This window comes from Hyla sarda, chromosome 2, assembly GCF_029499605.1.
Source record: "Hyla sarda isolate aHylSar1 chromosome 2, aHylSar1.hap1, whole genome shotgun sequence".
NCBI classification, from domain to species: domain Eukaryota; kingdom Metazoa; phylum Chordata; class Amphibia; order Anura; family Hylidae; genus Hyla; species Hyla sarda.
Genome location: NC_079190.1, coordinates 69,395,620 through 69,410,577, shown reverse-complemented (window position 1 = coordinate 69,410,577; position 14,958 = coordinate 69,395,620). Strand labels below are relative to the sequence as shown.

Below are 14,958 nucleotides of genomic sequence, written 5' to 3'. Positions count from 1 at the left end.
TATGCAAAACTACTACCCACAACAAATATATGTGCATACATACATATATGTCCGTTATTATCATTACATAGCATCATGGGTAACCCCATTCTTGGATCTTCCGTGCACATGAGTATTTTTCTTATTCTCTGATGTTACCATTATGTAATAAGATGGACATCCAGTCTACACAGGTTCCAATACAACTAGAAATATAAAGAATAAAGAAATATTAAAATCACTACATATAAAAAAAAAACTACAAGTTGATACGACACTGTTACCTACCGTATATACTCGAGTATAAGCCGACCCGAGTATAAGCCGAGACCCCTAATTTCAACCCAAAATCCCAGGTAAAGTTATTGACTCGATTATAAGCCTAGGGTGGGAAATACATCATCCCCCCCCCCCTATCATCATCCAGACCCGTCATTAACATCCTCATCATCATCACCGCCTGTCATCATCCAGACCCTCATCATCATCACCTGTCATCATCCCCTTGTCATCATCCCACACATCCCCCTTCATCATCCCCTTGTCATCATCCCCACCCCCCTTCATCATCCCCTTGTCATCATCCCCACCCCCCTTCATCATCCTCTTGTCATCATCCCCACCCCCCTTCATCATCCCCTTGTCATCATCCCCACCCCCTTCATCATCCCACACCCCCCTTCATCATCCCACACCCCCCCTTCATCATCCTCTTGTCATCATCCCACACCCCCCCTTCATCATCCTCTTCTCATCATCCGCCCTCAGTGGTCTTCAACCTGCGGACCTCCAGAGGTTTCAAAACTACAACTCCCAGCAAGCCCGGGCAGCCATCGGCTGTCCGGGCTTGCTGGGAGTTGTAGTTTTGAAACCTCCGGAGGTCCGCAGGTTGAAGACCACTGCAGCCTTCGACATCATCCAGCCCCCTCTCACCCCCCTTTAGTTCTGTACAGTACTCACCTCCGCTCGGCGCTGGTCCGGTGCTGCAGGACTGTCCGGTGAGGAGGTCGTCCGGTGGGATAGTGGTTCCGGGCTGCTATCTTCACCGGGGGCGCCTCTTCTCCGCGCTTCCGGCCCGGAATAGAGGCGTTGCCTTGACGATGACGCAGAAGTACATTGGCAATGAACGTACCTCTGCGTCGTTGTCAAGGCAACGTGACTATTCTGGGGCCGGGCCCGAAGCGCTTAGAAGAGGCCTCCCCGGTGAAGATAGCAGCCCGGAACCACTATCCCACCGGACGACCTCCTCACCGGACAGTCCTGCAGCACCGGACCAGCGCCGAGCGGAGGTGAGTACTGTACAGAACTAAAGGGGGGTGAGAGGGGGCTTGATGATGTCGAAGGCCGCAGTGGTCTTCAACCTGCGGACCTCCGGAGGTTTCAAAACTACAACTCCCAGCAAGCCCGGACAGCCGATGGCTGCCCAGGCTTGCTGGGAGTTGTAGTTTTGAAACCTCTGGAGGTCCGCAGGTTGAAGACCACTGCGGGTCGAGAGTTCACTCGAGTATAAGCCGAGGGGGGTGTTTTCAGCACGAAAAATCGTGCTGAAAAACTCGGCTTATACTCGAGTATATACGGTATATAGCACATATTCTACAGAAAAGGAGCAAAGCTCAATTGCTCATTGAGGCCATGTGGAACCATCGTACCTAATGTCACGATCCACCTGGATTCTTTTTGGGCTAAAGTATGTATAAGATTTCCGCCTCGTACGCACGCCCCCTTGAATCTTCTTTATCCCTCTAATTTGTAAGCATTTAGGATCACAACCATGTTTCATTTTAAAGTGACGGGGAAGTGTTTTTAAAAGGATTAAAAACACTTCCCTGTCACTTCAGAATAAAACCTGTTATAGTGCACACAAGAGGGTCATAGCATAGGAGGGGTTTAGAATATCTATTTGCACTTTGTATTATAATATCATCACCAGCCTCTGTGTTGTGCTCAGTACGGAGCGCTGCCGCTGAGGTCGACAGGAGGGGCAGTGCGCACGCTCGGAACGGCAATCCTGAGTCTGCGCACTAACTCCATGACGCCGGAACTGGGGCGGCAGATAGTTCCAGTGAGTCAGTGCGCAGTCCGCGGAACATGGACGCTGGCCGTCCTCGATCCTGGATAATTGGGTGAGTTATAAATGAGAAGCGGTGGGCCCAGTAGTTAGATCCTTTTGACAAAGAAGTATCGAAACGTACGTAGCGGTGAAGGAGGGTGGTCCTGCAGTTACTATGGGTGAGCTTTGTTAAGCATGATACGCAGCTATGGCAGCACGCAGCATTACTAGCGCCATTGTTCGTGCACTTGGGTGACTATATTTGGGGGGTAGAGTATGCCTGGGACTATTATGTTTACCCAGCACTGAGAGCCCCTTTGTAATGACAAATATGTGTATTATGTGAGTAATGGCATAGCTGCATTACAGTGATCCCTCAACTTACAATGGCCTCAACATACAATAGTTTCAACATACAATGTTTTTTTCTGTACCATTGTAAGTTGAAACCAGACTCAACATACAATGCTACAGACAGTCCAGATCTGTGAAACGTGTCAATGGCCGGAAGAACTGATCAATCAGAATGGACATTTTACTGGTAAAACACCTGTATTACTGAAGCGTATGCACTGACCGGTGTCTGGTAGCACCCCCTACAGTACAGGGAGGTACTACAAGTTCTGTACTACTCCTTACCTGTGCCAGGGTTAGCTGCTCCTTTGGACACCAAGTAAGGGCGGCTCCATTTGGGACACTGTGTGTACTGTATATGACCCTGAAGAAGCTCCTGTCCTCTACATAAACCAGCGTTTCCCAACCAGGGTGCCTCCAAACTGTTGCAAAACTACAACTCCCAGCATGCCCGGACAGCCGTTGGCTGTCCGGGCATGCTGGGAGTTGTAGTTTTGCAACAGCTGGAGGCATCCTGGTTGGGAAACACTGACATAGACAGTGATTTACAGCTCCCAGCAGATCTTTATTACTTTTATATGTAAGAACTTTCTTTATCTATATTAGTTATCTACTTATTTTTCTTTAATCCTCACCTTTTCCTATTTTTTATGACATTTTGGTGGCTTCAGAACCAATTACCAGGTTTCCATAGAGTTATGGTCTCAACATACAATGGTCGTCCTGGAACCAATTAATATTGTAACTTGAGGGACCACTGTATATTGCTAGCAGACCACAAGTTCTCCTATTTCTTGCACTAAGCTTTCATTTTTGAATTGTAATATTGTGTCTACCATGGAAATATTTTTAATTATGTACTAATACATTTTGTTTTTTAAAAACGCATTAAAGGTGGTGGTATAAACTCATTGCTGAATATGTATACATGTTGCTATACGAGTCTCCCTAGATATACAGGACCAATATTGACAGTTATATACAGGATGCACATTACTAATAAATGGATGTCTGTTATCTGACAATGTGGTATTTATTCATCCATAAACATGTATGATTGGTCCCGCTGATCATTCATCTTTATTTCAAAGGGCAATACTTCAGCAGCAGCAGCTTACTTTCTATGGTGGTAAATAGTGAGATATGTTCAAATTCAACAAGTCTAGAAAGCAGCACATTATATCGTTGGTTGCCCATAGATATGTTCTATGTATGTCTATACAAACACAGGCTAATATAGTGCAACTACTACATGCATAGCGCTGTAGCACAGTTTTCCTATATGACCTTATGGTCCTACAAATTACCTATTACGGTACAAGTAATGAAATCTTCAGCCAGTAAAAGTTCTTATTTTCTGGCTGCTAAAATTCTATATGGCTCATAGGGATTTACCTATGAAAGGGGGGAAAAATTGCCGACACCTTGTGTGTTATCCAGGTACCTTATGATCCCTGTGCAGGATCTGCCAATAGAAAATGTCTAGAGATGAGCGAACTTACAGTAAATTCGATTCGTCACAAACTTCTCGGCTCGGCAGTTGATGACTTATCCTGCATAAATTAGTTCAGCTTTCAGGTGCTCCGGTGGGCTGGAGACTCTTTCCTAGGACTGTATCCACCTTTTCCAGCCCACCGGAGCACCGGAAAGCTGAACTAATTTATGCAGGATAAGTCATCAACTGCCGAGCGGAGAAGTTCGTGACTAATCGAATTTACTGTAAGTTCGCTCATCTCTAAAAATGACTGTTATAAAATGTCCGCTCACCTGAAGCAAAGGATAAGTAAGCGTATCATCAGAAAATGACCAATTCAATCTTTTTCTACTCATTAGGATTTAACTGGCTCCAAAATTGTAAGTAATTTATCCAATCTTGTCTTGCAATGATTAGTTTGTATTTGCAAGCAGAGATAGCCAAGCTAGCCTTACATTAGACAGCTAACCATAAACGTCCACATCCTTACCATAGACATGCATGTTTACTATATAGAAAGAGGGAGACCAGCCACTACTGGACACGTCGGGCAGAACAAACCATTGTGCATGTTGGATTTATCCTCATTTTACCAACATCTGGTACCAGGGATAGCTGAGAAGTTCTCATACATATTAGTCTGTCACCAATCCTGCAAATACTAGCAGATATTTACCAATTCTTATCTGATTTACTGACTTAGTATATTCACTATGCTCTCACTTTAAAGCCCCCATACACATTACAAAATTTTTTTATCGAACCTGATCTTGGTAGGGCCTGCCGACACTAATATTATGTCACAAAGGGTAGGTGCTCACCACATACCCAAAATTATAGGTACCCACCACATACCCAAAATTATAGTTACCTGCTGCCCACTGTTCTGAATGATGTATGTATGTGCTACATGAGTTATTTTCTATGCAGATACCTGTATAAAAGCATGGGTGTGCAAAACAGTTAAGAATATGTTAATATACCATTTAGGTGGGGGCGGGGGGCATCTTCTCTCCATGTGGTGTAATTTTCACTTTTATCATCTTTTATGAGCCAATAGTACTAAGGGTGAAGAGGTCATGTTACTGGTAGATGAGAAGCTCATGGTTCCACCTCTGGCAGTAATATCCTTTAGACTGCTGGTAAAGGACTTGGAAGGTGTCTTTGACAGTCATTTTAAAATGGAAATATAATTCGACCAAGTCTAAATGCCAAAGTCTAGACAAGTAATTTCTCAGACTGTTCCCTTCTTGCGGAATCTCATGGATCAAAACCTTCATGTGCCCTTTTCTCATGTACTTTCATGCTATGTAATTTTAGAACCATGTGCAATTTACATGATTTTTCCCCGGAAAATGTGGATTATTCCAACATCCACAATAATATATGCATTAGTAACACATAAGACTATTCCCAAATAATTTTTACTTCCATATGCTGGATAGGAAAGTTTTTGCCTTCTTCACTGCAATACCTTTCTTGTTAAAGGAAATCTGTCATCAGTGTCACCTGCACTAACCTGTTGGTACATACAGGTAGGTGACACAGATGACAATGATACTTACCTGGTCCCATTGCGTGGTTCTCCCGCAATCTTCCTCCATATCTTATAGTTCGCAGCCAACTTGGAGCATGGGCGGAGCTTTATAACGTCACCGCTGCTGCTTGCCTGCTGGGTCCTGCTGCTAGCAAACAGCATCGGTGATGTCAGGAAGCTCCGCCCATGCTCCATGTTAGCCCCGGGACAGAAGATATGGAGAAAGATTGCGGGAGAACCAGAGCAGTAACGGGACTAGGTAAGTATTGTTGTCACCTGCACTACCTGTCTGTACCAACAGGTTAGTGCAGGTGAAACTGATGATAGATTTCCTTTAACACGATTTTCTGCATGCGGGCTATGTTTCTAAAGCCGTCCATAAAGAAGTAGTTCCTTCCTTGGGTTCATTTGACTTGTTTCCACACAGTTTATTCTCACTCTGCTGGTTATGGAGAGGAGCCTGAGTTGAACTTCTAGATCAGAGGTTCCCAAACTTTTTTGCCTACTGCCACCTTTTTAGAGAAAAAAACGACTCGCTACTCCTGAAATCTACCTCCTTTAAGCAAACAACCAGATACAGTGACAAATGTTGTTATTTTTAAATGTATCTATTGGTCACGTACTTCATACCGCTCTGTGCTCCGGTGCAGAGTACAACTGCTGCTCACCACTTTTGGCGTGCTGAAGCCAGGCATTGCGCTGTTACCATGGCTAGCGTCCTTGCTGCTAGTGTGACTGGTTGGCCAAACTCTTCATCAGGACCCCAAGCTTATCAGGGCTGGTCTCAGCATTCTCTGCTTGCATAGCCCAGGCTAGAGCCTATGGCAGGTGTCTGTAGTTGTTTTCTTCACTGACTTCTGACCTCCTCCTGATTGTTGATCCTCTGTCTGCTGATTTTTTTTTTTTTTACTTTATGATCTTTTGGCTTGAACCGTGGCCAATACTCTGTTAACCTTCTTGACTATTAATTCTGCCTATATGCGAGTTCCTGGCTTTTCACTCTTTGATATTTCCCAGTTAACACACTGACAGCTGCTTCTGCCTGTACAGGACCTCCAGCTTCAGTTCTCCCTCTGACTTTAGCATATGAAGGGACTACCTTTGTGGTTGGGGTCACTGTTCTCTGGATTGATCACTATAGTTCTACTTATGTCCTACATATGTTATCTGGATGGATCACTATGGGGGGCATTTACTAATCTTTTACTATGTAGTCTGGTTTTTACCCTGTTTTTTTCTACTTCATTTTTGACTATGTGCGACAAATTTACTAAATTGCTGCACGGCATTAATAAATTTGGCACACATAGGCAAAAGTGGGAAATTTACTTCATGTAGTAGAAAAAATAGTCTGTTCCTTTTTCCTGCTGTCTGAATAGGTTTGGCTGCTGGTTTCCTTCTGGATCTTTTGTTTTTGAGTTTTTTTTTAGCTTTTTCACCACATCTAAATAATTCAATAACTACAGTGGTCCCTCAAGTTACAATATTAATTGGTTCCAGGAAAACCATTGTAAGTTGAAACCATTGTATGTTGAGACCATAACTCTATGGAAACGTGGTAATTGGTTCTAAAGGCACCAAAATGTCATCCAAAATAGGAAAAAGTGACAAAGAAAAATAAGTAGATAACTAATATAGATAAAGCAAATCCCTACATATAAAAGTAATAAAGATCTGCTGGGAGCTGTAAATCACTGTCTATGTCAGTGTTTCCCAAGCAGGGAGCCTCCAGCTGTTGCAAAACTATAACTCCCAGCATGCCTGGACAGCCAAAGGCTGTCCGGGCATGCTGGGAGTTGTAGTTTTGCAAAAGATGGGGCCACCCTGCTTGGCAAACACTGGTCTATGTAGAGGACAGGAGCTTCTTCAGGGGTCCTGTACAGTACAGGCAATGTCCCAAACAAGTAATGGAGTCGCCCTCACCTGGTGTCCAAAAGAGCAGCTAACCCTGATACAGGTAAAGTGTACAGAACATGTAATACCAGACACCAGTCAGTGCATACACTTCAGTAATACAGGGGTTTTACCAGTGAATGCCCATTTTGATTGGTTGGTTCTTCCAGCCATTGACACGTTTTACAGATCTGGACTGTCTGTAGCATTGTATGTTGAGTCTGGTTTCAACTTACGATGGTCCAGAAAAGACCATTGTATGTTGAAACTATTGTATGTTGAGGCCATTGTAAGTTGAGGGATCACTGTAAATTGTAGTTATGGCTCAGAAGTGGTAAACGGCGTTTAGTGTGTGTGTTTATTACATTTTTTTAACACAGTTTTTTTCTCCCTAAATGTACTTACACTTTTTTTTTTTTTTGGTTACTTCTTCTACAGATCTGTGTATCCTGTGGACTCCTTCGGATTCGGTGGACTACTTCGATGACCAGCGTTTTTCTTTGCTTGATGTTAATAAAATGGTTAACGAGGGCTTGTGGGGGAGTGTTTTTTGTAATAAATTTTTTTTTAAACCTGTTGTGTTTTATTTTTATTTTACTTTACTAGACAGGCTTAGTAGTGGAAGCTGTCTTATAGACTGAGTCCATTACTAAGCCGGGCTTAGCGTTAGCCACAAAAACAGCTAGCGCTAACCCCCAATTATTACCCCGGTACCCAACACCACAGGGGTGCCGGGAAGAGCCGGTACCAACAGGCCCGGAGCGTCAAAAATGGCGCTCCTGGGCCTAGGCGGTAACAGGCTGGCGTTATTTAGGTTGGGGAGGGCCAGTAACAATGGTCCTCGCCCACCCTGGGAACGTCAGGCTGTTACTGTTTGGTTGGTATTTGATTGAGAATAAAAATAGGGGGACCCTATGCGTTTTTTAAATATATTTAATTATTTATTTAAAAAAAAAAAACGCATAGGGTCCCCCCTATTTTCATTCTCAGCCAAATACCAACCAAACAGTAACAGCCTGACGTTCCCAGGGTGGGCGAGGACCATTGTTACTCGCCCTCCCCAGCCTAAATAACGCCAGCCTGTTACCGCTTAGGCCCAGGAGCGCCATTTTTGACGCTCCGGGCCTGTTGGTACCGGCTCTTCCCGGCACCCCTGTGGCGTTGGGTACCGGGGTAATAATAGGGGGTTAGCGCTAGCTGTTTTTGTGGCTAGCGCTAAGCCCAGGTTAGTAATGGACTCTGTCTATAAGACAGCTTCCACTACTAAGCCTGTCTAGTAAAGTAAGAAAAAAACACAACAGGTTTTAAAAAAAATTTATTACAAAAAACACTCCCCCACAAGCCCTCGTTAACCATTTTATTAAAATCAAACAAAGAAAAACGCTGGTCATCGAAGTAGTCCACCGAATCCGAAGGAGTCCACAGGATACACGGATCTGAAATGAGAAGAAAACAAAAAAAATGGGTTAGTACATTTATTATCACCTGCTCACACATCTCCCTCCCCGCACGACTACAACTGCCAGCATGCCCTTACAGTAAGGACATGCTGGGAGTTGTAGTTGTGTGGTGCAGGAGATGTGTGGGCAAGTGACAAGCTTGTCCCCTGCCCCCAGCTGCAGGACTACAACTCCCAGCATGCCCTTACAGTAAGGTGGGGCGGAGGCCGGGCACAGTGTTTCCCAACCTGGGACTTGTAGTTTTGCAACATCTGGAGGCACCCTGGTTGGGAAACACTGTTTTAGGCCAGTGCTTCCCAACCAGGGTGCCTCCAGATGTTGCAAAACTACAAGCCCCAGCATGCCTGGACAGTCAAAGGCTGTCTAGGCATGCTGGGAGTTGTAGTTTTGCAACATCTGGAGGCAACCTGGCTGGGAAACACTGGCCTAAAACAGTGTTTCCCAACCAAGGTGCCTCCAGATGTTGCAAAACTACAAGTCCCAGCATGCCTGGACAGTCAAAGGCTGTCTAGGCATGCTGGGAGTTGTAGTTTTGCAACATCTGGAGGCAACCTGGCTGGGAAACACTGGCCTAAAACAGTGTTTCCCAACCAGGGTGCCTCCAGATGTTGCAAAACTACAAGCCCCAGCATGCCTGGACAGTCAAAGGCTGTCTAGGCATGCTGGGAGTTGTAGTTTTGCAACATCTGGAGGCAACCTGGCTGTGAAACACTGGCCTAAAACAGTGTTTCCCAACCAGGGTGCCTCCAGATGTTGCAAAACTACAAGCCCCAGCATGCCTGGACAGTCAAAGGCTGTCTAGGCATGCTGGGAGTTGTAGTTTAGCAACATCTGGAGGCAACCTGGCTGGGAAACACTGGCCTAAAACAGTGTTTCCCAACCAGGGTGCCTCCAGATGTTGCAAAACTACAAGTCCCAGCATGCCTGGACAGTCAAAGGCTGTCTAGGCATGCTGGGAGTTGTAGTTTTGCAACATCTGGAGGCAACCTGGCTGGGAAACACTGGCCTAAAACAGTGTTTCCCAACCAGGGTGCCTCCAGATGTTGCAAAACTACAAGTCCCAGCATGCCTGGACAGTCAAAGGCTGTCTAGGCATGCTGGGAGTTGTAGTTTTGCAACATCTGGAGGCAACCTGGCTGGGAAACACTGGCCTAAAACAGTGTTTCCCAACCAGGGTGCCTCCAGATGTTGCAAAACTACAACTCCCAGCATGCCTAGACAGCCTTTGACTGTCCAGGCATGCTGGGACTTGTAGTTTTGCAACATCTGGAGGCACCCTGGCTGGGAAACACTGGCCTAAAACAGTGTTTCCCAACCAGGGTGCCTCCAGATGTTGCAAAACTACAAGTCCCAGCATGCCTGGACAGTCAAAGGCTGTCTAGGCATGCTGGGAGTTGTAGTTTTGCAACATCTGCAGGCAACCTGGCTGGGAAACACTGGCCTAAAACTGTTTCCCAACCAGGGTGCCTCCAGATGTTGCAAAACTACAAGCCCCAGCATGCCTGGACAGTCAAAGGCTGTCTAGGCATGCTGGGAGTTGTAGTTTTGCAACATCTGGAGGCAACCTGGCTGGGAAACACTGGCCTAAAAAAGTGTTTCCCAACCAGGGTGCCTCCAGATGTTGCAAAACTACAAGCCCCAGCATGCCTGGACAGTCAAAGGCTGTCTAGGCATGCTGGGAGTTGTAGTTTTGCAACATCTGGAGGCAACCTGGCTGGGAAACACTGGCCTAAAACAGTGTTTCCCAACCAGGGTGCCTCCAGATGTTGCAAAACTACAAGCCCCAGCATGCCTGGACAGTCAAAGGCTGTCCAGGCATGCTGGGAGTTGTAGTCTTGCAACATCTGGAGGCACCCTGGTTGGGAAACACTGGCCTAAAACAGTGTTTCCCAACCAGGGTGCCTCCAGATGTTGCAAGACTACAACTCCCAGCATGCCTGGACAGTCAAAGGCTGTCCAGGCATGCTGGGAGTTGTAGTCTTGCAACATCTGGAGGCACCCTGGTTGGGAAACACTGTTTTAGGCCAGTGTTTCCCAACTGTTTTAGGCCAGTGTTTCCCAACCAGGGTGCCTCCAGCTGTTGCTAAACTACAACTCCCAGCATGCCCGGACAGCCAAAGGCTGTCCAGGCATGCTGGGAGTTGTAGTCTTGCAACAACTGGAGGCACCCCGGTTGGGAAGCCTGCGCAACTTACCGGCTTCCGTAGGATCCAGCGCTGCACGACACTGCCGCGCGACGATCTCCGACAGCGATCGTCGCTGGAGCCTCGGAAGGGTAAGTGAACTTCTTCGCCGGTCCCCTTCAGCTGTTTAGTTTTGCAACAGCTGGAGGACTACAGTTTACAGACCACAAACCAGTGGTCTGCAAACTGTGGCCCTCCAGCTGTTGCAAAACTACAACTCCCAGCATGCCTGGACAGCCAATGGCTGTCCAGGCATGCTGGGAGCTGTAGTCTTGCAACATCTGGAGGCACCCTGGTTGGGAAACACTGTTTTAGGCCAGTGTTTCCCAACAAGGGTGCCTCCAGCTGTTGCAAAACTACAACTCCCAGCATGCCCGGACAGCCAAAGGGTGTCCAGGCATGCTGGGAGTTGTAGTCTTGCAACATTTGGAGGCACCCTGGTTGGGAAGCTTGCGCAACTTACCGGCTTCCGTAGGATCCAGCGCTGCACGACACTGCCGCGCGACGATCTCCGTCAGCGATCGTCGCTGGAGCCTCGGAAGGGTAAGTGAACTTCTTCGCCGGTCCCCTTCAGCTGTTTAGTTTTGCAACAGCTGGAGGACTACAAATTACAGACCACACACCAGTGGTCTGCAAACTGTGGCCCTCCAGCTGTTGCAAAACTACAACACCCAGCATGCCCTGACAGCCAAAGCCTATGGCTCTCAGGGCAGGAGCCCGGGCTGACATTACAGTGCAGCCGCCCGGGCTCCTCATACGGTCTCCCCGCTACCCCCCTTGTCTCCCGCCCGGGCTCCTCATACGGCCTCCCCGCTACCCCAACCCCCCCCCCCCTTGGTCTCCCGCCCGCGCCGCTCAGCTCCCGCTGCTACAAGACTACAACTCCCAGCGTGTCCTCACTGTAAGGCCATGCTGGGACTTGTAGTCTTGCAACAGCAGATAGATGGGAGTTGTGTGGCGCTGGAAGGTGAGAGGGGGGGATATAAATCACTGTAGTGTCCCTGTAGCGAAGTGAGGGTAGCGGGGAGAAAGTATGTCGGAGCCCGGGCGGCAGCAGCTTTTCCTGCTCCATGTTGGAGCTGGAGTAAATTTAGTCAATTTTTATGGCCGTTGCGACAGTTTATTGCGCAACTGCGACTGTCTCAGTTAATAAATTCCTGACCACTGCAAGTCAAAACTGAAAACTTGCGTAAATTAAGCGGGAAATTTTTTTTTTTTACTTTCTAGCTCTTGCTAGGGAAAGTCACACAATTTATAGGGTAGGCGCAATTGCGACAATTTTGCGCCAAAAATAGTCAGAAAAAAATGACTAAACCCCTTAGTAAATGCCCCCCTATATTTTTACCTACGTCCTACATATATACACAGCTCTACTGCACATATACGTGTTGCTACACATACATAACTCTTCTGCACATACACATAGCTCTTTTGTGTGCGTATATAGAAAACAAAGTAATCACATTTTTGACCATTCCGGGAAACACTGTTCTACATTATATTAGGGCTGGGCGGTGTACCAGTTTATACCGAATACCAAAATATTTGGGCTGCACGATATGAATTTTTCCCATACCGCAATACCGGTTGGGCCCCTCCCCTTGGGAATGAATTATCAGCCCAGCGCAGCGCTGTCCCCACATTGGGGAACTTATCATATGTGACCGGCCAGCGCTGTTCTGCTCCCCCCCCCCCCCCACCAAATCATGTGACCCGCCAGCGCTGTTCTGCTCCCCCACCACCAAATCATGTTACCCGCCAGCGCTGTTCTGCTCCCCCCCAATTAATTATCAGCCCAGCGGGGTACTACTCATATGTCACCCGCAAGCACTGCCCTACTCCTTCTCTTTGTTGCGGCCGCCGGCGATGGAACTCTATACTGTACACCAGTGGTCTCCAACCTGCGGACCTCCAGATGTTGCAAAACTACAACTCCCAGCATGCCCGGACAGCCAACGGGCATGTCCCACCCCGGCCAGTGATAGGCTGAGCCCACTGTCATGTAAGAAGCTCTGGCCGGTTTCTTACTTGACAGTGGGTTTAACCTATCACTGGCCGGGCGGGACATCGCTCCGGCCGGTGATAGGCTGACGGCTGTGCGATGTTCCCGTCCCCAGCGTAAGGCCGACGTAGGTAAGTTAAAGTTTATTTTCTTTATCTTTTGCAGCCCGGGCATAGAGATACAGCGTACAGCAGTGGTCTGAAACATGCGGACCTCCAGCTGTTGCAAAACTACAACTCCCAGCATGCCCGGACAGCCAACGGCTGTCCAGGCATGCTGGGAGTTGTAGTTTTGCAACATCTGGAGGTCCGCAGGGTGGAGACCACTGGCGTACAGTATAGAGTTCCATCGCCGGCAGCCCCCAACAAAGAGGAGGAGGGCAGTGCTTGCGGGTGACATGTGAGTAGTACCCCGCTGGGCTGATAATTAATTGGGGGGGGAGCAGAACAGCGCTGGCAGGTAACATGATTTGGGGGGGTGTTAAAGAAATACCGTTATTTACCGTGGAACCGCCATAAGTTACAAAAATACCGTGATACACATATTTGGTCATACCGCCCAGCCCTACATTATCTTTTAGTCATTGCTGCCTTTGTTCTTACATTGGAATATCGTATCTGTCACACAGTGGTCTCTACTAACAACTAAAGGTAACCTGTCACTAGTTTCATGCTGCCTGAACAAGAATAAGGGCGAAACACTCACAGGCTCCATTATCTCCACAAGAGATAAGGACAAACCGAGCTGAATGTGTGTCAGTCGGATAATCTATCCCCTTATTTGTCGACTCTTTTGGCAACTATACTAAATATTTTTGTCTGGTTCATGTTGTAAATACATTTTTTTTTTAAAGACAAAGTACTGTGCATATTATTGGCCCCTCGACTATTATGCCTATTTTTAACTTCTAGATATTTTTATTCTTTTTGGTTTAAGTTAGCGATTTCTTGAACAGATTGCTAAAATGCTGCTATATTTACTATTTTCAGAGACGCCACTAACTCTCTGGGATCTAGAGTTGGCTAAAGAGATTTCATACATCAGTGAACATCCGCCAAGGAATGGATTTGAGGAAATGATACAGTGGACAAAAGAAGGGAAACTCTGGACATTTCCAGTTGACAATGAAGCAGGTAGGTTTGGATGAGGACATGGTTATATTGCTGACAAGTTACTGTAGCACTGATGAGCTGACGGACGGGACCCTTCCTGGCACTGCCACTTGCCAGTCTTCAGTGAGCCGATCAATGTTACATGGTGCCTCCTTTTTGAGGATCGTTTCTAATCATCTCTCCTTGGCCTATCTTGGAGAGCAGAGCATTATATGTACAGATTTGTAGAAAGTGTATGAGGCTCACTATGAATCCATACACTAAGCACTTACAGTCAGAAATAAAGGGACACAGAGCTGAGCACTTCTTTCCCCTTTATTTTAGGGATTCATTCTCAGTCTCGGCACTAGAAATTAACACTACCACCAATTAAAACTGCTGAATTGTCACTACAGAAACCATACATATCTGCTAAATCCAGTGTTTTACGTGGTTAAAGGGGTATTCCAGGATAAAACTTTTTTTTATATATCAACTGGCTCCAGAAAGTTAAACACATTTGTAAATTACTTCTATTAAAAAAATCTTAATCCTTTCAGTACTTATGAACTTCTGAAGTTAAGGTTGTTCTTTTCTGTCTAAGTCCTCTCTGATGACACCTGTCTCGGGAAACGCCCAGTTTAAAAGCAAATCCCCATAGCAAACCTCTTCTAAACTGGGCGTTTCCCGAGACAGGTGTCATGAGAGAGGATTTAGACAGAAAAGAACAACCTTAACTTCAGAAGCTCATAAGTACTGAAAGGATTAAGATTTTTTAATAGAAGTAATTTACAAATCTGTTTAACTTTCTGGAGCCAGTTGATAAAAATAAGTTTTTTCCTGGATAACCCCTTTAAATTCACTCATATGCCTTCTCTTCATATTGGGCATGGAAAGAAGAAGATCCATGCTAGGCAGTAGAGATGAGCGAACTT

General features: G+C 46.3%; 1 protein-coding gene across 1 annotated transcript in view; it reads left to right on the top strand.

Moving 5' to 3' along the window:
* Positions 1-14,958, top strand: part of MRPS31 (mitochondrial ribosomal protein S31) — a 112,177-nt gene that overhangs the window by 82,346 nt on the left and 14,873 nt on the right. Inside the window, exon 6 of the mRNA XM_056561994.1 lies at positions 13,922-14,065. Within this exon, the coding sequence (XP_056417969.1) occupies positions 13,922-14,065 (144 nt within the window). The remainder of the gene's footprint in view (positions 1-13,921; positions 14,066-14,958) is intronic.